At 53.1% G+C, this 22923-nt stretch overlaps 2 protein-coding genes across 7 annotated transcripts; both read left to right on the top strand.

Annotated features, from left to right (window-relative positions):
• Positions 1-4104: 4104 nt before the first annotated feature.
• On the top strand, positions 4105-20024 carry ZNF580 (zinc finger protein 580). 4 transcript variants are annotated; one of them, XM_040465477.1, is made up of 2 exons: positions 4105-4209; positions 19079-20024. In XM_040465477.1, the coding sequence occupies exon 2, from the start codon at positions 19091-19093 to the stop codon at positions 19607-19609; it is 519 nt and encodes a 172-aa protein (XP_040321411.1). In that variant the 5' UTR covers positions 4105-4209; positions 19079-19090; the 3' UTR covers positions 19610-20024. The 4 variants fall into 4 exon arrangements, with proteins under 4 accessions (XP_040321411.1, XP_040321409.1, XP_040321410.1 ...); XM_040465475.1 differs by lacking the exon at positions 4105-4209 and adding an exon at positions 17908-18060; XM_040465476.1 differs by lacking the exon at positions 4105-4209 and adding an exon at positions 18174-18290.
• Positions 4117-22913, top strand: ZNF581 (zinc finger protein 581). 3 transcript variants are annotated; one of them, XM_040465472.1, is made up of 2 exons: positions 4117-4209; positions 21134-22913. In XM_040465472.1, exon 2 carries the CDS (start codon positions 21153-21155, stop codon positions 21747-21749), a length of 597 nt encoding a protein of 198 aa, XP_040321406.1. In that variant the 5' UTR covers positions 4117-4209; positions 21134-21152; the 3' UTR covers positions 21750-22913. The 3 variants fall into 3 exon arrangements, with proteins under 3 accessions (XP_040321406.1, XP_040321405.1, XP_040321407.1); XM_040465471.1 differs by lacking the exon at positions 4117-4209 and adding an exon at positions 20197-20349; XM_040465473.1 differs by lacking the exon at positions 4117-4209 and adding an exon at positions 20585-20606.
• The last annotated feature ends 10 nt before the right edge of the window (positions 22914-22923 follow it).

Raw genomic sequence — 22923 nt, 5'->3', positions numbered from 1 at the left:
ACATTTCTGATTTCAACATTAACATATTTTTCATGGGCACCCAAATTGTCATGGGCCCTAGGCACTGTGTGTACCTGCTGTGTCTAATGAGAAAGGCAGTCCATTCTGTTTTCTCGCTTGTAAAGCAAACATAACATAGTAGTACTTATTTAACAGCTAAGTGCTGGGTGCTCTGCTGATCAAATGAGTCATTATATGTAAAGTGTCTTGCAACACAAAGTAGGCACTATGTATTATCTATAATTACTACTGACTTCCACTTCCACCAGCTATGAATGGGAGCTCATGTTGCTTGAAATCTTTACTACTATTTGATAGTCAAACTTAAATTTTTGCCAATCTGATGGGTGTAACATGGTTTCTCATTGAAATTCCTTTTATTAAATGAGATAATTCATGATACAGAAGCTCATCCCTGTTGTCCTTTCTCATGGTGGGGTCCATTTCATCTCTGCACCCTCAGAGAGAAGACATATACGTGCCTCAGTGAATGTTTGGTGAATGAATGAACAAATGGATGAATGAATGAGTAGCTAAATTAATGGAGATAGAAGAATTTATGTATCAGAGCTTGAGAGAATTAAATGTTTGGAGAGGAGACAGTAGTTCAGTGAGATGAACATAAACTTTCAAGTTGGACAAACCTGGGTTCATATCCATGCATCCATTTGCCATGCAACTTTGGGCAAATGATGTCCCTTCTCAGGGTCCAGTTGTCATCTACAAAGTGGGCAGCATATTGCTACTTGGCAGGACTGTATTGAGAACACCATAGGTGGAGAATGCTACGGGTCTAGCGTAATTCCTGGAATGAACTGGTGCTCAATACACGTGGGTTCCTTGCCTTTTCCCCTATGTGCCTCTGAATCCATCAGAGCCTGGAACTACATCAACAGTCTATTGCATGGTCTGATGCTAGAAGGCTATAAAATGGAAGAAAGAGTCCTGAACTTGGAAATAGAAGATGTGGGGTCTAGCCTCGCTTCTTCCTATCCCTACTGTGAGCACATCACTTCTCCTTGCTTCTTATTAAAAATTTAAATTTTTTAAACAATTTATTTATCTTTGAGAGAGACAGAGACAGAGTCTGAGATGGGGAGGGGCAGAGAGAGAGACACACACAGAATCTGAAGCAGGTTTCAGGCTCTGAGCTGTCAGCACAGAGTTCGACGCGGGGCTCGAACCCATGAACTGTGAGATCATGACCCGAGCCAAAGTCAGATGCTTAACCGACTGAGCCACTCATCCCTCCCCCCACTTTTTTTTTTTTAATTTTTAAAAAATCTCCTTGCTTTTTAAGTGAATTGGCTGTTAGGGTTACCCTATGACCCAGCAATTCCACTCCTAGGGATGTACCCAAGAGAAATGAAAATATTTGTCTACATAAAAACTTGTAAGTACATGCTTTACAGAACCATTATTCATAATAGCCAAAAGTGGAAACAACTCAAATGTCTATCAATTCATGAATGGATATATATATATATATATATATATATATATATATATATATATCTCCACATATATATAACACAATAGAATATTAATTTTTATCCCATAAAAAGGAATGAAGTACTGATACATGCTACAACATTAATGAACCTTGAAAACATTATGCTTAGTGAGAGAAACCAGACACAAAACCCCGCATATTCCATTGTTCCATTCATACAAACTATCCAGAACAGGAAAATTTACAGAGACAGAAACTAGATGTGTGGTTCCTTAGGGCCAGGGGATTGCTGGAGTAGAGTTGAGGGAATATAAGATCAATAGCTAGGGGGCACAGGGTTTATTCTGAGGTGATGAAAATGCTCTAAAATTGTGCTGATGGCTGCACTTATCTGTAAATATACCCCAAACCATCGAATCATCAATTAAATGGGTAAATTGTATGGTATGTGAGTTCTGGCCCAATGGAGCTGTTAAAAAAAAGAATTAGCTGACCATGATATTTTAGGATCAAACTGTAGATGATATTTAAAACTTATAAGCCTGTATGGTAGGTATATGGATGTGCAATTCTTCCAACTTTTCTCTATGGTTGTAAATTTCCACAAGAAAATGTGTGGTTGGGGGAACCTGTAGATGATTTTTATTTATTTGTTAGTTAATTAATCACTACATCCAGTGTGGGGCTTGAACTCATGACCCCGAGATCAAAAGTTGCATGCCTGGGGCACCTGGGTGGCTCAGTCAGTTAAGCGTCTGAATTTAGCGGAGGTCATGAGGTTCACAAATTCAAGCCCCACACTGGGCTCACTGTTGTCAGCACAGAGCCCGCTTGGAATCCTCTGTTCCCCTCTCTCTCTGCTCCTCTCCCCCTTTCTTTCTCTCTCTCTCTAAAATAAGTAAACATAAAAAAAAGAAAACATAAAAAAAAAAAGAGTTGCATGCTTTTCCCAGTGAGCCACCAATGCACCCTGTAGATGATTTGTAAACTCTGACTTTTGAAAACGTCACATCAATTCATCAGACTGTAAGCTTTCTGAAGGTAGAGACCATGGCTGTATCATTTCCCACTGCATCTCCAGCACCCACACTAGTGTCTGGGATGTTACAGGTATTCAAAAAACATTTATTAACGAGTCATTACATAAGTATGTGAATGAATAAGTCGCTGGTGATTCTGGCTATCCGAAGTCTAAATCTAATTGTAATCACCCAAGAATAGATCATCCTTGCACCTTCCTATTGGGTCTCCAGATTAAAATAATAATGACAATAATAGCTAGTATTTATTGAGAGCTCACCGAGTGTGAGAGCAGGGGCAGATCCAGGTTTTGTGGGGTGTGAGACTTACAAACTGAGGATACAAAAATGTAAATATGAAATAAGGTATGCATGTGAATATTTCTTTAGCATGAGAAAATAAGTTCCAACCAATTACAAACTTAAAAGGTGACAATGACCACAGACAACCCCCCAATTTAAAAGTGGATATGGGGCGCTCGTCTCTTCTGTCTCTTCTCTCTGCCCCTCACCTGCTTGTGATCTCTCTAAATAAATAAATAAATAAATAAATAAATAAATAAACAACAACAAAAAAGGAGAGATCAGATTATCTTTCTGTTCTGTTGATAGAAAATATTACAAAACTGTTGTCATATAAAGAGCCAGTCAAAGAATATAGGGGGAAAGGATTATAGAGCTGAGTCAGACAGTAAATTCATAAAAATATTGTATCCATTTTTTAAAATGTTTATTTTTTTTGAGAGGGGGGAGAGGCAGAGAGAAAGGGAGAGAGAGAATCCCAAGCAGGCTCCGTGTTGTCAGCACAGAGCCCAAGGTGGGGCTCTATCCCACCAATCAGGAGATCATGACCTGAGCCCAAGTCAAGAGTCAGGAGCTTAACTGAGCCACCCAGGCACCCCTCTGATCTCTCCTTTGATGTGGTTGATCAAAATTTTATTATTGGTAACTTAAGAAACCTTCATTGCAGACTCATCACTATTTTAGCTGTGTTGACAAATTTGGGAAAATCATAAGCAAGTTTCTTTCAGGTCTCAGCTTCATTAGCTTTGCGGTAAATCCACTTGGCGGATTTTTACCCACTTTTAAAGGAAAGAGAAAAATAAATCAGCTCTGCCATGTGTGAAGGAGAATCCTGGTAGATGAGGCTGGGAACCGGACAGGACCCTGACCGTGAGGGCCCTGCACTGCTCCTTTTAGGAGCCCTCCTGTCACTTTCTACCTCAGCTATTTCAAGGGCGAAAACCCACAGAGATTCCGGAAACTCAGGGGCAAGGGCTTGAGATCCACTTGAGTCCTGGCTGACCACGTCTGAGCGACTTCCTTCCCCATTCTTGGCCGCATTTTCCCTGGTCTGTGTCACGAGGTGGGCGTTTTCCCGATTTCCCTGCGTGTCTCCAGCGCCGTCAGAACAAAAATGAAACAAGAGGCGGGAAGCTCATCTGGAGACAGGGATCTTTCTTGGGATACCCAGTTCCTCAGGGCTGGGCAAGCGGAAAGCGGATCCTTCCTCTGTGCTTCGTGTTTCCAGCCGGAGCATTTTCGCAAAGGGCCTGAACGGCGCGCAGGCTTCCCAGGTTCTCTCCCTGGAAGTCACGGTCCCTCCTTCCCCGGGCCCTTCTTGGAGGCGCTCTCCCAGTGGCCGCCGCTTCCCGCCGGCCGGACCAGAGAGGCTGCCCCAGCTCGTCTTCAACGGGCGCTAGAAGCCGACGGCCGGGATTGAGTTATTTAGAGAAAGTGGGTACGGGGAGCGTTGCGGGGAGGGCGAACCATAGAGAGAGTGGCGACGGGTAGAGAGCAGCCAGGGTGGGAGGGAAACGTGTGTGCAGAAGGGCTGGAGGAACACCATAGAGAGGCGGGCGGAGGCTGGAAGGGCCACGGTGGTGGAGGGAAGGCGATCGGCCTCCGAAGGCCGGAACCAAAGCTATAACCACTGACACCCTTGGCTTAAGGGCGTCGGGGGGGGGGCCGGGACGCGGAGGGGGGAAGGTCACTACCAGTGTGCGCTTGAGCAGTGAACTCCCTCTCTCAGCCTCAGTTTCCTGTCCTGTAAAGCGGGAATGGTAATGCGTTACCTCGCAGGGTAATCAAGTAGAACCAGGTATGAAAGCGCCAAGTAATGCCTTTGCACGGACATGGTGGGACACGCAGGGGCTAATGCCGTTATTGTTCTCGCGTGACGAGTTCCTCTCTGCAGCTCTGAAGTTCTTGAGGACGTTGACATCAGCCTGGGTGGCTCAGTCCGACTCTTGGTTTTGGCTCAGGTCATGACCTCGTGGTTCATGAGATTGGCTCTGCCCTGACAGCGCGGAGCCTGCCTGGGATTCATCCGTATTCTCTCTCTCTCTCAATTAACAAGTGAACTTAAGAGTCTCTAAAATCAGCCAATGGAATCGGAAAAATGAGAATTGAGGGCTCCTCGTGTAATCGCTCTTGAAATCTCTCTATGTCTACCACCCCTTGTCTAGCTCGGACCTCATGCTTTCTCATGTTTGGATTTCAGCGTCGGCCCCTCTCTGGCCTCTCCGTTTCCGCTAGCCCACCAACACAGTCTGGCAGAGCTTTCTGAAACTCAGATCTGATCTCATTCAGCTCAAGCCCCTTGCATGGCTCTCTTGAGTCCAGACAAAAATCCCAGCTCCTTGGCTTGACATTTAAAGCCCTTCTGTGGGGGCGCCTGGGTGGCACAGTCGGTTAAGCGTCCGACTTCAGCCAGGTCATGATCTCGCGGTCTGTGAGTTGGAGCCCCGCGTCCGGCTCTGGGCTGATGGCTCAGAGCCTGGAACCTGTTTCCGATTCTGTGTCTCCCTCTCTCTCTGCCCCTCCCCCGTTCGTGCTCTGTCTCTCTCTGTCCCAAAAATAAATAAACGTTGAAAAAAAAATTAAAAAAAGAACAAAAAATATTTTATCTTTAAGTAATCTCTCCACACTCAGAGTCGGGCTCGAACGCAACAACCCCGAGATCAAGAGTTGTATGCTCTACCGACAGAGCCAGCCAGGTGCCCCCCTGTGTTTTCAGTTTTGTTTGTTGAGGATTTATCTGCAAATGGAATTGCTGGGTCATATGGTAACTTTCATCTTCAACTTTTGGAGGAAACACACCACTTCTTATTCCCACGAGCAGCATCTGAGGGTTCCAGTTTCCCGACATCCTCATCAAGCTCTAGTGTCTTTGGGTTTACCAAACACTTTTCCTTCAAGTCCTGCAGCACCTCCCACTTGGACTTGAACTACGCAAGTCCAAGTGCTCTGGAAGTACCCACTGTCATCTGTCCTGCTTCTTTTTCATTCTTGCCCTTTGGAGCACATCTGCTTCCCAGATTCTTGGTAAGTGCCTTCAGTTGGGGAACACTTAGATGGGGCAGTATCTGGCCATATTCAGAGACTATCAGAGACTCAGGACCTAGCGTGTAAGTGCCTGCTTTACTGTTTCCATAGACTGAATGTTTGTGTCTCCCTGTCCGCATTTAACATATTGCAACCTAATCCCCAATGCGATGGTGTTAGGAGAGGGGGCCTTTGGAAATTGACTGGGTCATGAGGGTGGAGGCTTCATGAATGGGTTTAGTGATCTTATAAAAGAGACTCCAGAGAGCTTCCCCACCCCTTCCATGTGTGAAGGTGCTTCTGTGAATCTGGAGGGAGCCCCTCCGCGGACACTGAATCTGCTGGCAGACCTCCAGGACTGTGAGTACATTTCTCCCACCAGGTGTCTGGTATTCTGTGATGGCAGCCTGCTGGACTAGGAATGTTGTGTCACACGAACAAATTGTTCAGCTTTTCCAGACCTTGGTTTCTTCAACCCTCTGGGCCTCCTTCCTGGCCATCGAGAGAGATCCCTCAACTTAAAATGGGCCAAATATTTCAAAAGACATTTCAGAGAAGAAGCTATGAAAGTGACCAGTAAACACAGGCAGAAGTGCTCAGCATCGTTTGGCATCAGGAAAGTATGAAATGTGACACTCTTCCCACCCCTTAGGCCGAGGTTAAAAGGACTTTCGGTATCAAGTGTTGGGGAGGGTGTGAGGCAGCTGGAACCCACGTACGCTGCTGACAGGAATGTAAGTTGCTGCAGCCACTTAGAAGACTATTAATACCTACTGATGCTAAGCGTACATTTACTCCAGGTCCCAACACTTCTGGTCCCAGATACACACCAGAAGAAACAAGTCCTTATATCCACCAAACGACACGTGCAGGAGTGGGTGTATTCTTAGGAGCTTTATTCATGATAGGCCAAAACAAATGTCCATTGACAGTTAAAGAGAAAAAAGAAGAGGGGCACCTGGGTGGCTCAGTCGGTTGGGCATCCTTCCGACTTCAGCTCAGGTCATGATCTCATGGTTTGTGAGTTCGAGCCCCGCATCGGGCTCCATGCCGACAGCTCAGAGCCCGGAGCCTGCTTCGGATTCTGTGTCTCCCTGTCTCTCTGCCCCTCCCCCATTCACACTCTGTCTCCGTCTCAAAACAAAACAAAACAAAACAAACAAAAAAATATATATATATATATTTAAAAAGAAAAAAAAAGGAAATCGTGGGATAGCCATATAGCAGAACTTACACAACATTGGTGGTGGTGGGGGGGACTATTGAAACAACAACAGTGTGGCTGAGATATTGATGAGTGAAAGAATCAGTCACAAAAAGGTACAATACAATTATATTTACGTGAGGTTTAAATTCTAGAGAGAGGGGCACCTGGGTGGCTCAGTTGGTTAAGTAGCTGACTTCAGCTCAGGTCATGATCTCGCGGTCTGTGAGTTTGAGCCCCGCGTAGGGCTCTGTGCTGACAGCCTAGGGCCTGGAGCCTGCTTTGGATTCTGTGTCTCCCTCTGTCTCTACTCCTTCCCTGCTTGTGCTCTATCTCTCTCTGTCTCTCAAAAATAAATAAGTGTAGGGGCGCCTGGGTGGCGCATTCGGTTAAGCGTCCGACTTCAGCCAGGTCACGATCTCGCGGTCCGTGAGTTCGAGCCCCGTGTCGGGCTCTGGGCTGATGGCTCAGAGCCTGGAGCCTGCTTCCGATTCTGTGTCTCCCTCTCTCTCTGCCCCTCCCCCGTTCATGCTCTGTCTCTCTCTGTCCTAAAAATAAATAAACGTTGAAAAAAAAATTAAAAAAAATAAATAAGTGTTAAAAAAAATTAAGTTATAGAGAAAACATGTGCAAGCAGGGGAGAGGCAGGAGAGGGAGAGAGAATCTTAAGCAGGTCCCACGATCATTATGGAGCCTGACTCAGGGCTTGATCTCACGACCCTGGGATCATGACCTGAGCCAAAATGAAGAGTCAGATGCTCAACCGACCAAACTACCCACGTACCCCTGTTTATATGAGGTTTAAAAACAGGCCAACGCAGTCTTTGGGAATTGAAATCAGAAAAAGTGGAGGCGTCTGGGTGGCTCATTTGGTTGGGTGACCAACTTTGACTCAGGTCATGATCTCATGGCTTGTGAGTTTGAGCCTTGCATTGGGCTCTGTGGGGACAGCTCAGAGACAGTCTGCTTTGGATTCTGTGTGTCCCTGTCTTTCTGCCCTCCCCTTCTCTCTCTCAAAAATACACATTTACAAAAGAAAAGAAACAAAAAGTGGTTACCCTCCCTGGGGATTAATGGCTGATAGGAAGCATTTTGGGGAGCTCTCTCTGGGTTGCTGGTTATACTGCTATGAATACATGTAAAAATCCACTGATCTGTAACCTTAAGGCTTGTGTACTTTGTGTAATTTATGTCTTATATGTATTAAAACAACAACAACAAAGAATGGTGGCCTCTACATGACAAAGGGGGAAACGGAGTCACCATATGGCCAATGCTGTCACACAATGCTTCTCAGATTCACCCGGAGAGACTTGGAGTCTGATTGTTTGGAGACTCAATTGGGATCCTATCATTGCTAAACTGCTTGATTAAAATCTGAAGTTTGCCACAAAATCATGATGGAATGCTTAATCCTTCAAAACACTTAGCATGGAGTCTAGGTCCCGCCTTCTGGTTTTTCCTTGCCAACACCCACAGCTGGCATGTATTTGGCCAGGATCCACCTCTCTGCGTCACACTCAGGGAATTCTTTCCCGGAGGAAGCACCCATTTACAATCTGAACTTTCTAGTTTCACCCCTTGTACCTCTCAGGGGCCATGAAACAATTTCCCTATAATGAACATAATGGGATGAGAAATTGTATGGACTCCAAACTTTTGAGTTGCCATCCCAGCTCTGGCGTCCACTTGCTGTGTGACCAACATTTCACTTAACCTCTCTGGGCTTCAGTATTCTCTGCAAAACGGTAGGGCTGAGTTTGAGACACTAAAGGACCTTTGAAATTCCAGTCTCCCCTACATAAGATTCATTAGTGATGCTTTCAGTGTCCTGACTGTCATCCGTAACTGCTTCCACGTGCTTAGGTCGCTTGGGGGGGCGAGGGGGCGGGCGGTGACAGGTTCAATGTTTTGGTCTTTGTCGCCCCCACGAGGCCCACGAGAGCGCCTTGCTGCAGCAGGTGCCCGATAAAAATAAGATTTGTCGCCTCTAAAGGGAACGAAGGCACGGGCTACTTCGATCTGGTTTGCTCACTTTTATCCCCAGAAGCTGGCAGGAAAGAGACACTTGACAAGTATTTGGTGAGCGATTGATCGAACAAAAGGCGTTTGGAACCGTTCCTTGGAGGGCGTGTGTTTCCGCCCGGACGGTTTTCATGTGAACACCGCTCCCCTCCTTTCCGGTCTGAGTCGATGGCTCCTTGCTCCTAAAAGACTCAGTTGGGCCGCCTCCCGAGAACCTGGGAGCACCCCTCTCCCTTCCCCGGAGCAGGGGCCCCGAAGCATAAGGACACCGGTAGGAATCGGTTGATAGATGCAGGAGGCCCGTGTGAGTCCTGGCAGCGCGGAGAAGTGGTACAGTTAGCCTAGCGTTTGGCGCACATAGGGCCACGGAAAACCCCCCAGCCCCATGTCAAGATGGGGGGTTTAAGGACTAGAGGATGGAGGATGACATGGGTAAGCCAAGATTGGGGGGATGCAGAGAAGGTCTTTGGTCACCACAACCCTTAGCTTAATTCTCCGTGCCTTCACTTAATGAAGTTTTTCCTCCTTTAGTTTCTCCTCTGGATTCAGTGATGCCCATGGCTTTGTTTTCATCGCGGAGGCTTATGTCCTCAACCAGTACCCGTCCCCTGAGTTTGCCCCTCCTCCTCCTCCTCCGCCCCCTCCCCCTCCTCCTCCCCCTCCCCCTCCTCCTCCACACCCTTCTCCCCTCTCTAGGCTTTCAGGCTCGTTCCCTGCTCTGAGTCAAGGCCAGTACCTGTTCAGTGACCAGAAGGGCATACTATACACCTACATATACACAGTGGGAGTGGAGAAGCCTGATGACAGCCTGGAAGTAAGGGAGCTGACTCCCACCTGGTTTTCAGCTATCCTAAGTGCCTGCAGGCTTTCAAGAATGCTCTCTGTCTCCAGGCTCATGGCCTCTCCCTCTTGGGTGTCTGGAACTTCATCTGTGAGGCTCGTGGCAAGGCCTTCAAGTAATCAGGCTTCCTATAAGTGTTCCTTCTGCCGCTGGTGGTTCAGGACTACTAGGGAGCAGGCTCAGCACATCCTGGTGCATTAGGGGAAGCTGAGTCTCTATATCGACAGGGACAGAAAACTGATGCCTTTATCTTCAAATTTTTAATTAAATCCCAGTCAGTGAACATACAGTGCAATCTTGGTTTCAGGAGTAGAATTTAGTGATTCATCACTTACATACAACACCCAGTGCTTATCCCAACAAGTGCCCTCCTTAATGCCCATCACCCGTCTAACCCATTCCCCCCCCCCACACCATCAACCCTCAGTTTGTTCCCTATTGTTAAGAGTCTCTTGTGGTTTGTTTCCCTTTCTCTTCTCCCCACCCCTCTCATATGCTCATCTGTATTGTTTCTTAAATTCCACATATGAGTGAAGTCATATGGTATTTGTCTTTCTCTGAGTTATTTCACTTGGCATAATACACTCTAGCTCCAGTCACGTCATTGCAAATGGCAAGATTTCAATTTTTTTTTTTAATGTTTATTTTGAGAGAAAGAGCACGAGCCGGAGAGGGACAGAGAGAGGGAGAGAGAATCCCAAGCGAGCTCTGGGCTGATAGTACAGAGCCCAAGTGGGGCTTGATCTCATGAACCATGAGATCATGACTTGAGCTGAAATCAAGAGCCGGATGCTTAGCCAGTTGAGCCATCAAGGTGCCCCTCACTTTTTTTTTTTTGATGGCTGAGTAATATTCTGTTGTGTGTATATATGTATGTATGTATACATATGCATATATATATATATATGCATATATATATATACACACCAAATCTTTTCTCGTCCTCCATCAGTGGGTATACGGACTCTCCCCATAGCTTGGGTATTGTTGATAATGCTGCTATAAATATTGGGGTGCATGTGCCCCTTCACATCTGTATTTTTGTGTTCTTTGGGTAATTACCTAGTAGTGCAGTTGCCAGGTCATAGGGTAGCTCTATTTTTAATTTTTTGAGGGACATCCATACTGTTTTCCAGAGTAGCTGCACCAATTTGCATTCCCACCAATAGTGTTAGAGGGTTCCCTCTCTCTGCATCCTTGCCAACACCTGTTGTTTCCTGAGTTGTTAATTTTAGTCATTCTGACAGGTGTGAGGTGGTATCTCAGTGTGGTTTTGATTTGTATTTCCTTGATGATGCGTGATGTTGAGCATCTTTCATGTGTTGTTAGCCATCTGGATGTCTTCTTTGGAAAAGTGCCTATTCATGTCTTCTGCCCATTTCTTCACTGGATTATCTGTTTTTTGGGTGTTGAGTTTGATACATTCTTTATAGATTTTGGATACTAACCTTTTACCAAATATGTCATTTGCAAATATCTTTCTCCCATTCCATAGGCTGCCTTTTAGTTTGGATGATTGTTTCTTAAAACTGATGTCTTCAGTGAGCAGTGTGCCGGGAATCTTTCCCCAGCTCTTCCACATCCAGCTTGAGAGATATCAGTTGCAGAGCTTGGCTCTGGCATCTCTAATAGAAAAGGCAGCATCTTTTTCTGAGTTGTTCTATCCCAAACCGAATGATCTCCAACCTTGAGGTGTGCTGGCCGTCTATAGGTAGTGAAAGCAGGAGAAATAATGAAAAAGATGCTTTCACCTCGTAAGGTGATGAATGATCTTCTTTTTCCCATAGGCCTCACCCAAGAGGGAGGGACCCTGGGTTTTCACTCTGTACCGGGTGCAATTTATGACAGGGGAGTTCACTCTCTGGCTTCAATAATCCCTCTGTAAGTCACCAATGAATTCTCTACTCCCTGTCCTCAACCAGATGGTAATGTTTTGCCAAGTCTGTTAGGACATCTATTTTATTGTCTTGGTCTTTGTTTCTTCCTCTCAGTTTTGAAACTGGGAAAGGCCTGGGACCCATCCCAAACCAGAGCAAGTGGGTCACCTATTCTGTCCTCACGTGTGCCCCCACACCCAAGGAGTGCTTTACTTATTGACTTCCATGAGGTACTCCCCACGTCTTGTGGCTGTAGGAAGCAGCTCAGGATGCAAAGGGAGATGGGCCGAGTCCCCCCAGGGTTCTGGTGTGCTTGCAAACCTGTAAGAACGCACTCCGTGCCACCAGCACATGTCTCCCACTCTGAATTCTGGCCCTAAGTGTGTGGCCCCTGTGTAAGGACCTTCAAGCGCTCCAGCAACCTCTGCCAGCACTGACTCACCCAGCTGGGGTGGGACTACAGGCCCCCTCTGCCCACCTTCCCAGGAAGCGGCCCAGCAGATCCGGGAGTATTCCTCCGGGAAGGGCTTCCCTGCTGGCTGTGCGGGTGGAGGCCCAGAGTTCAGGTGTGCTCTAGATCTGGGGGTCGTTTGCCTCCAGCGCCCCAGACCTATGGAGGAGCTGGCATTACCCTAACTGGCCTTGAGTAGCGTGTGACCCAGGGCCAGTGACGACCTCTCTCCGGCCTTGGTTTTACCAGCTGCACAGGGGGAATACTATTTTCTTGCCGTGTGAGGTGTTAAGTGTCAAGGCCTGGGTTTCCTCAGCCGCCGCGGGGCATGAATAATTCCGGCCCTCGGTCTTCGCTGTGCGGCAACAGAGACACTAACACCCCTTTTCTCAGGCCGTTTCCCACTGCGCCGCCGGAACCGTTGTTTGGGGAGATCATTTCCGGTCGGGGCGGATTTCCGGGGCGCCATCCGGCCACATGGCGGCGGGAGCGGGCCCGGCGCTGCCGGCGCGTCCCCCACCCACCTACCCACCCCCCCCGCGCGGCGGGCAGTTTTGGGGCGGCCCCCGGAGCTCGTCCCGCCGTCCGGGGCGCCGGGCGGTGCAGAGGAACCTGTGGGGCACCGGCTGGCGCGCGGCCGGGCTCGGGGCGCCGGGCCCGGGGCCGCGGGGCCGCACAGGCTCAGAGGCGGTGAGTTGCGAAGGGAGAACTCTCCGAACTCCGTCCGTCCTGCCCCAGGTTCGGCGCCCGGAGGTCGGCCTGCCCCGGCTCTCCTCGGGGTGGCCCCCGCCGCTCAGCGGGTTCTCTCCTCTTCCTGCGCCCCCGGCGGCCTCGGACCCTCTCGGACCGCCGGGGTGCGCCCTACGCGAACGCAGGGAGGAGCCCCCCAAGCCACAGCCCAGGCCCCGCCAGCGTGATCCGGCTCTTCCAGAGCTGCGCGCACCCGAGGAGCCACGGCGCGTCAAAGCCTTCGTCGCGCATCCACTCGGGCGGCGTCGCGCTCGCTCGCCCGGCTCTGCCGGCTCTGTCCGCGAGTGTGAAGGATGCCCGGCAGCCGCCCCGTACGTCCGGGACGACTAGGCCGGAAGGAACTTCCGGGACGGTGGAGAGGCCACGGAGGCTCCATAGCACCTCTTGTTTTTGGTACAGATGGTAGAGGCTTGCTGTGTGACCTGAGCCTCAGTTTCCAAATTCCTGAAATACGGAATGGCTTGTGGCCCCCCGCCAGCTCTGGTCAGGGGTGACAGGCGGGAGCCTCTTGTTGGATCCCGGACTCCGCCACAACCCCGCTTTGTCGCCTGGGATCGATCACTGTCCCGCTCAGGAACTCAGTTTCCCAATCTGTAAATGGGATGGAAGTCTCATAGGCGAGCTACAAGTGTGAGGTACCGTTCAAAGGCAGCACGTACTGCTCCATTACTTATTTGTGGCAACTCATGGGGCCTGCCGAGACAGACTCAAATCAGTGTGAATTTTGAGTCTTCTTAAGTTTCTGGGGTGGGGCTGGAACCCAAATGGTGTAGGAACATTTCCTTTGTGGGTGTGAGTTCTTGGCCAGAGAGCTTTCTTAGGCACACCTCCCTCTGCTTGGGAGGTTGGAAGCATCCTGGAACTCATCGTTGCAGCCCACACTGTTGACTACACCAGGGTAGGATGGCTGGGCCAAGGCTCGGAGCAGTGGGTCGGGGCAGGAGATGTGGCATTGTTAGGATCCTGCCCAATGGAGCGGTGAGGGTTTGGGCGACATAATGGTCTTGGGGCGTGGGACAGAGTTGCCCCAAGGGCAGTGGGCCTTGGAGATTGAGAAGCCTTGTGAGGGAGGGTGTGGGGACCTGGGATGGGGTGCAGAGAGGAGGGCAGGAAGCCTGGTGAGTGAATTGCTAAGACCCAAATTGGCCCAGAGGCACAGGCTCGGCAGTGACTTTATTCCTAAAGGGGAGAAGGGCTTGTCGCGAGGGAATGCAAGATAATGTGGAATGGATGGTAGACGTTGAGAAGAGATTGGTCCAGGAACAGTTCCTGCAGGAGGCAGGGCTCAGACTGCAGGCTGGGGAGGGAAGTGGGGATACTGGACACCGGGTGTGAGTGCTGGCTCTGTCACTTGGGCTGGAGACCCGATGCAAGCCTCTTGCCCTTCGTGAGGCTCAGTGGAGGGCCTGCCTGACCAGATTACTAAGAGGATTTAGCAAGGCCCCATATGTGCTGAGTGAATGGAAGTTTGGGGACGCGAGGAATCGGTTGCAGATGAAGTGGGAGAGATTGCTGAGCGCCAGGGATTTACTTGCTAACAGAAGGGGGGTGAAAATGCCAGACAGTCAGCACGAGCAGAGACACAACGTTCCAAAATGTGAAGCGTGGACCAAGAATGGTTCGGTGCAGCCGACTGGTCAGGGTGGCTGGGGCACATGGGGAGAGGCCTGGAATGCCGGGTGGAACCAGGGAAGGTCCTGAGCAGACGAGGTATAAGAAGTCTCCTGGAGCTGACAAGCAGGGCGTATAGGAGGTCAGGACACACAGGATTCTGGAAGACCGAGGAGGAGGCTGCCAGCAGAGGGAAGGGGAAGAGTTCTAGGTCAAGAAAACACATGAGCCTTTGCACCTGGAGCCACAAAAGCTCGGGGTCTGGTCGGAGGGCTGCGAGGTGCTGTGTGCGGTTGGAGCTCTGGAGGGTGAGGTGAGGCGGCTGGGCCACTTCATGAAGGGCCTCAGATGCCAGCGTGAGGGATGTGGTCACACAAGTTTGACCTCAAACACAGCAAAGCTTCCATGAAGAAATATCTGAGCAGAGACCAGAAAGGGTCCATCCTCGTGCGGGGCTAAAAATAACACTCCAGAGAGAAAGAGCAGCAAACAAAGGTCCTGGACATGGGAGAGGCTGGGGCTGCACTGTGCTTGATGGGTTTCTGGGTTTTCTGAGTGCAGTGAGGGGGGCCTTAGTCAGGGAATGACATGATTCTGTAGGTTTAAAGACTATATATTGTTGCACTATTGCCATAAAAAGAGGGTGCTGGAGGAGGCAGAGGGTGGCTGGGGGGCTTTCACTGTAAGCAGGGGGCAAACTGGTTTGCAGTGCTGTAGTGGTGGTGGTGGTGGGGAGGTGTGAACTCCTTGCAGACAATGGTCATGAGCTCTGACTGGTGGAGTCAGGCAGAAGCAGGAACTGTCCCGAGGACAGTATGAACCCAGGCCAATCACATGATCTTGCCCAGCTTCAGTTACCCCATCTGTGAAAGGCATCTTCACAACCCCTACCTCGTAGGTCTGCTCCGAGGATGCAGTACACTTAGCAAAGGCCAGCGCCGCAGTCCTGGCTCAGGAAATGTTGGTCATTGTCATTTCCAGGGATGGGCGTGGGGTGGGGTGGTGCGGTTCTCATGGACGCAGGTACTATATAGGTCTAAAACTCAGAAAGGCGATCTGGGCAGGAGACTCATTGGGTGGTTGTCTGTGTAGACCAGAATCAGTGTTGCCCTGGGGGACATGTGGCATGTCTGCCCTCACAAGAGGGGGGTGGGAATGAGGGAGGGGGCCACTGGCTTCTGGAGGGCAGAGGCCAGGCATGTTGGCCTGCAATGCAGAAGACAGCCCCTGACACCAAAGGATGATCCAGCCCCCAAATATCAGTAGTGTTGAGAAACCCTGGTGTAGATAGACAGTGTCGTTGCCCTTTGAACCAGGCATGCCCTCAGTTCAGGGTCTCCACTGTCCCTACTGCCTGGCTCCTTGTGAAATCACAAGGGGAAGAATCTCCAGGACAGCGCTGTCCCGTAGAAACAGAATGTGAGCCACGTTAAAAATCGTGAAACGAAACCGGTGAGATCAATTTTAATAACATACCTTACTTAAACCAGTATGTCCAAAGTATTCTCATGTCCAAATGCAATCAACATAAAAGTCATTTGTGCAAGAGTTGATAATCTTTTCTTTTGGAATTAGGTCTTCAGAATTTGTTGGATGCCTTGCATTTATTTACAGCACACCTCAATTCAGCCCGGACACTTGTCAAGCCTCCAAAAGCTATGTGTCGCAAGTGGCTGCTGTTTTGGACAGCACAGCTCTAGAGGGTCTTTAATTTTATTTTATTTATTTATTTTTTTAATTTTTTTTTCAACATTTATTTATTTTTGGGACAGAGAGAGACAGAGCATGAACGGGGGAGGGGCAGAGAGAGAGAGGGAGACACAGAATCGGAAACAGGCCCCAGGCTCCGAGCCATCAGCCCAGAGCCCGACGCGGGGCTCGAACTCCCGGACCGCGAGATCGCGACCTGGCTGAAGTCGGACACTTAACCGACTGCGCCACCCAGGCGCCCCGAGGGGCTTTAATTTTAACCTAATATCACAAATGTTGGGGCATTTGGGGGTTTCTGGAAGGTTTTCTGAAGAATACTTTCTTAGTTCCAGCTTATTGCCACACCTAGACATTTTTTTTTTTTCCAAGTGTGCCTGGAATTATGAATTTGTGTGTACGTTTGCTGGCTTCTTAAATGTTGCCCCCAGTAAAACACTGAAAAGTAGCACGTGGTCCAAACCGAATACTACTGTGAGTCCTTTCTGGCCCTCTGGTCTCCAGTTTCCAACTGGTTGAGGGTGGCTCAGGGGCTGCCCCATGCTAGGCAGCCACTAGCCACGTGTGGTTATTTAGATTTAAATTGAGAGAAATACCATTTAAAATTCAGGTCTTCAGCCACAATGGCCACACCAAGGGCACAGTAGCTCCACTCGGCTAGTGTCTGTCCCATTGGGCAGCGCGAAGGTCAGGAATTTCTTTTTTGATAGCTCTGCCTGCTTCCCACCTCCTTCAGGTCCTGGGGCTGGGCACAGCAATAACACCCCTTTCTCCACTGTGCCCTACCCCGCCCTGCTGCTGCTGTCCCCTGCCTCCCGCACCGCTTCCCTGCTCTTTGACAATTCCCTGCATAACTGTAGGACGAGCTGTGGGTGCCCCACATGCGGCTATCGTGCCACCACATGAAGCTCCAGATGCGGCCTGTGCTGCCTGGCCCCTCTCCGTGGCGAAGTGCACATGCACCGGGGCCCTGCCGCCCGGCCTTGGTTTCCCCCTTGGCACCACGCTTTGTTCAGGCGCCATCAATCCTCAACTTCCCTTCAACTTGACGCGAAGAGCCACCTTTCTCCAACTCCACATTCAGCAACTTCTGGCCTTCTGGCGCTCGGTTTCCCCATCTGCCCAGTGGGGAATGCCCCAGCTCCTCATCTCTGTCACTGGTGACATCTGGTCTTCTGTGGGCCTCGGTTTCCCCCATTTGCTGGGTGGGAGAGTAGTGGCTTGTGGCACATTCTGATGGCTGGCCTCTGGACCTCGGTCTCCCCGTTTACCCGATGGACAGAAACCCCCTCCTTCCACTTCCTGCATCACCGGGCCGGGGGCGCAGGCGGGACGGCCCAGTGGCAACAGGACAGACCTGGGCGCGCCCCTTCCTTCAGGGACATCGGGCAAAGACAGACCGCCTAGACGGTTTATGAGTTGATCTCTGTCGCAGCAGCCGGACAGTTCCTGTCGGGTGCGGAGGGGAGCCGGGGCAGGGGCGGGGCTGTCTCCGTGGAGCCCGCGCCCTCCGCCCGCAGCCGCGGGGCTCACGGCAAGCGGGCCGTGGGAGCCGCCGGCTCACGGCCAGCGGAACCTTCGTTGCGGTGTGCGCGTTTCCGGAGGGTGCCCTTTTCCAGCGACGCCGCCGCCCCTCGCGCCCCCGCGCCCGCGCCCCCCGCGCCCGCGTCCCCGGCGCCGCCGGCCCGGAGCTCCCGGAAGTCTCGGTCCCGCCGCCGCCGGCACTCGCGAGGGGAAGCCCGGGCCGCCCGGGACCTCGGCCCGCTCCTCCGGTCCCGAGAGGCCGCCGCATCGGGTACGGGGGCCGGGACGGAGGGAGGAGCCTGGCTCCGGGACGGCGCGAGGCTGGGGGAGGGGCAGGCGCGCCGGGGGTGGGGTGGAGTGGGGGTGGGGCGCGGCCGGGAAGGAGCCCGGGGCGGGGGGACCGGAGGGAGAGAGGGGCCCCGAGGGTGCGGCGACGAGGGGGACGGAGGGCCTGGGCGCTGGGGCTGCAGAGGAGCGGGCTGCAGGGATGTAGTAACAGAGGTGCCAGATGCTCACGGAGAGGAGGGGGAAGGGGGCTCGGGGGCCCAGGTCAGAGCAGCGGGGAGTAGGAGGAGGCCCTGAAGGGTAAAGACGGAACAAACAAGGATGGGGCGTGGGGGTGGGGGGGTTAGATGGTAGGAGGGCTCAGGGTGTGGGGCGCACAGGAGGCAGGCGGTCGAGGCGTCCTAGGGATGTGTACACGAACTGCAGACAATGGGTTAGGCAGGGGTGAGGGCGTTGAGACTTGGGGGTGGGGGGGATTACGTGCAGGGTTAAGTGCAGGACCGTAGAGAAGCCCAGAGTGGAAAGCGGGGAACTGTGTTAGTGGCGTTCTGGACCCGCACCAAGAAAGGGAGCGAAGCGAGGCCACGGGCGTGTCCAGAGGTGGGCAGGCCTTCCAGGGACCCTGGTGCCCCCACCTGGGCCTGGGAAGAGGAGGGAGGACCCGTTAGAAATAAAAGAGGCCACGGAGGTGTGAAGACAGGAGGCCGACTTGGAGACCGGCAGGCTGTGGGGGAGTTGCGGGGAAGGCAAGGGGCGGGATGGAGGCCTCTGGTGCGGCTCGGGGGCTGAGAGGAAGCAGCAGGAGGAGAGAGGCAGGGATGTGCCCGGCCCAGTTGGAGGTGTCCTGGAAGCGGCTTGATGGAACACGCGGTCTGGCCTAGAGTCGGTTTCTGTTTTGCAGGAGAGGTAGGTCAGTGGTGCAGAGGGCATGACAAGCAGTAATAATGGGGACACTTCCTCCAGGAAGCGGCGATTTTAATTTCTCTCCCCTCCACTGCTCCCAGCTGACACCCCAGATGCTGCTGCTGCCGCCTCGGCCGCCCCACCCTCGGTCCTCCTCCCCAGAGGCCATGGACCCACCGCCCCCCAAGGCTCCCCCTTTCCCCAAGACGGAAGGCCCTTCCTCCACTCCATCCTCGGCGGCAGGGCCCCGACCCCCGCGGCTCGGCCGCCACCTGCTCATCGACGCCAACGGGGTCCCCTACACTTACACGGTGCAGCTGGAGGAGGAGCCCCGGGGCCCGCCCCAGCGCGAGGCGGCGCCGGGAGAACCCGGCCCGCGCAAGGGCTACAGCTGCCCGGAGTGCGCTCGTGTCTTTGCCAGCCCTCTGCGGCTGCAGAGCCACCGCGTGTCGCACTCGGACCTCAAGCCCTTCACGTGTGGCGCCTGTGGCAAGGCCTTCAAGCGCTCCAGCCACCTGTCGCGGCACCGCGCCACGCACCGCGCGCGCGCAGGCCCGCCGCACACCTGCCCGCTGTGCCCGCGCCGCTTCCAGGACGCCGCGGAGCTGGCGCAGCACGTGCGCCTGCACTGAGGCCCCGACCCGGGCCCCCGGGCCTCGCGAGCCACACAGCGTCGCTCCCACACACGCTCCCTGCCTCTCTGAGGTTACTGCCTTACCCTGGGCCTCAGTTTCTCCATCTGTCCAAGGGGAGAAACACCGTTCCTTCCTTACCTTCCTGTCTAGCTGTGTGATGTAGACCAAGTCGTTGCCCCTCCCTGGGCCTGGGAACCAGCCTCTGAGCTGGGTTCCGGCCCAGCTGTGCTGTGTGAGCCTCTGCAAGTGACGCGACCTCTCTGAGGCTTGGGCTTCCGCTCCTCCGAGGCGGTGAACGGTTGTCTGCGCGGAAGATTTGACAAAAGAGCACGGCGCGGTCTGGCTCGTTTCTGTATATCCTCCTTCCCACCCACAACCCTCACCCCTTACTCAATAAACATTCCACACTCCACTTTAGGGCTTTTATTTGCGTGTGTGTGTGTGGAGGGGCGGCGGGTGGGCGGCAGGGTGGGAGGGGGCGGCCCGGACCGTTAGCACCCGGGAACCTTCCTCTCGGCGTGTGTTTCTGGCCGGATCCGTTTCCCGAAGGCCCAGGCGCCCCGCCCCCACCTTCCTCCCCTGGACCCTCTTCTCTGGGCCCCGGTCCTCTCTCCTGTTACCGGTGCTACCAGCTCCCGGGGGACACCCAGAGGCGCCCGCCCCGCCATCACTTGCGACCACGGGGGTAGCCCGGGGCCGTTCCGGAGTCGCCCGGACCCGAGAGGCTGCTGCACCGGGTACGGGGGCCGGGAGGCGGGAGGGAGCAGGGAGCGGGCCTCGGAGAGGGGCGGGGCCAGGAGCGGGGACCTGTGCGCCGAACGGGGCGGGGCCGCCGCGGGGGCTCGGGAGGGCACGGCCGCGAGCTCTCCGAGAAAGGCTCGGAGGCCGGGCCGCGGGTCGGGGGGTGGAGCCCTAGAGAGCGCTGGGATCTAGAGAGAACCGGGGGGGGGGGGGGGGGGGCAGGGGGGGGGCGGGGACTGGAGAGAATCTGCCGGTAGCCGAGCTAGGAAGGGGGGCTCAGGGGTGTCCAGGGAGGTTGTTGGACGGTGGGTCAGGACCTGGGGGCCTTAGAGCTTAGGCGAATACAGAATGGGTAGAAAACACTCCTGGGCGGAGTGATAGGATGGGCTAACACCCAGACCTGGGTCAGGAGCGTAGAGAAGGAGAGACCTGCCGGTCTACGGGGTGGGGGGTGGGGGGTAGTAGAGAAGCCCTGCTGGTGGCCAGAGTAGAGGGGCACCTAGTGACCGGAGGAGGGTACGACTAGGGAAGTTAGAACGAGGACCTGCTTGTGCCTGTGTTTACAGTGGGTGATGGAACAGGACAGAAGAGGCTTTCCTGCGACGGAGACGGTAGAAGGTTCACAGAAGGTGGTAGAGTCCAGGGCAGAAGGACTGGAGAAGTGACGGAGGTTGGGGGGTGCAGACGTTCTGGGCAGGGCACACAGAAGGTGAAGGAACGGAGCTGGTGCCCCTGAGCTTCCCTCGTCTGTGTTATCTCATCCTCTCTCCCGTCCCCCAGGCCTCAGCCACCCCTCCGGATGCTGGTGTTGCCGTCGCCCCCCTGCCCGCAGCCCCTGGCGCTTCCCTCCGCAGAGGCCATGGAGGCCGCTCCTTCTCGGACAGGCAGGTCCCCAGAGCCCGGACCTTCCTCCTCCACAGGACCTCCCCAGCCTTCCTCCCCTCCGAGGCCCAACCACTACCTGCTTATTGACACCCAGGGCATCCCGTACACCGTGCTGGTGGACCAGGAGTCTGAGAGAGAGCCCGGGGCAGATGGGGCTTCAGCTCAGAAAAAGTGCTACAGCTGCCCCGTGTGCTCCCGGGTCTTCGAGTACATGTCATACCTGCAGCGACACAGCATCACCCACTCGGAGGTGAAGCCCTTCGAGTGTGACACCTGTGGGAAGGCATTCAAGCGGGCCAGCCACCTGGCTCGGCACCACTCCATTCACCGGGCTGGTGGCGGGCGACCCCATGGCTGCCCGCTCTGCCCTCGACGCTTCCGTGAGGCCGGTGAGCTGGCCCAGCACAGCCGGGTCCACTCGGGGGAGCGCCCGTTTCAGTGCCCACACTGCCCGCGCCGATTTATGGAGCAGAACACCCTGCAGAAGCACACTCGGTGGAAGCATCCATGAGCCGGGCTGCCGGGTACCCCAGGTGCCATGGGGTTCTGGGGGGAGCCCGGACTCTTGTGGCCCTCAGACACGTGGCCAGTGCGGAAGGCTGAGTTGCAGCCCTGGACACAGACACAGACACACTTCCTGCAAAGGCCAAGCCCTGCCTGAAGGAGGAGCCCCTGAGTAGCCTTTGGATACTTTGGAGATAAAGGTGGAAAGGAGACCTTACCTTCCTAGGGTGGAGCCTCAGGCTGAGCCTGACCAGGTGCCCAGGAGACAGTGCTATGTGTGAAAATCCTCCAGCCTGAAAATCGTGGTTGGGAGCCATCAAGCATCTGCACCAGCTTCCTGACGCCCCCTTGTTGATGCTGGGGGAAGGGGCCCCAGACCTGCCTTGCACCCCCCAGCCAGGACTTGAGACTGGACACCCAATAAACACCTTTCCCATTTTGAGCACTTGAGATTTGTTTTTGGGCACAGCGGTTTGGCCTGCCTGCTGCCCAGCAGGGAGACTCAGCAAGTGCCTGGCCCACCTCTTCTTGGGCAGAAGAACAAATCGGCCATGTCTACTCTCCGGAGAGGGAAAGAGCTTCCCACTGCCTGACCTCAAATAACACTAACAGCGCCCTGGATCTTGAGCGCCGCCTGTGGCCAGGTGCTGGGCTGAGCATTTCACCTGGGTCATCCCAAGTGCATCCGCACAGTGCTTGGCTTGGCTGGCTGGGGATGGGAAGGTTGGCCTTCTGCACTGGGATCAGTCCTAGCTTGACCCCTCACAAAGGGTGTCATCTAGGTAGAGTGTTGTTAAACCTTTTTTTTCCTTAAAGCTAGGATCTCCTGTAAGAAACACATTTTATATGGCAACCCAGTAAACATACACAAAATATATGTGCAACAAAAGTTCAGCAGTACTTAAATCTCTGCCACATGCAATTAACTTTTTTCCTTTTTGCTAATTCCATTCTACTATATTGAATTCCCTGCCCATGAACCTGTAGTTTGCAAAATACCTATCTAGGGCAGGTAACTCCCCCTGGACGTTTTGACCCAGGCTACAGTTTATCTATGATGTGAAGCAGGTAGGAGAGGAGTGTGGCCACAGCTTTCTAAATGGTGCAGACCTTTAAATTCTCCTTCTGCAAGGTTACAGCCCTGCTCTCATAGAGCTGGCCAAAATTCCAGTAGCAAAAAA

The sequence above is a fragment of the Herpailurus yagouaroundi genome, unplaced genomic scaffold (assembly GCF_014898765.1).
Source record: "Herpailurus yagouaroundi ecotype Mexico unplaced genomic scaffold, PumYag 557, whole genome shotgun sequence".
NCBI lineage: Eukaryota > Metazoa > Chordata > Mammalia > Carnivora > Felidae > Herpailurus > Herpailurus yagouaroundi.
This window is presented reverse-complemented; position numbering and strand designations above follow the sequence as displayed.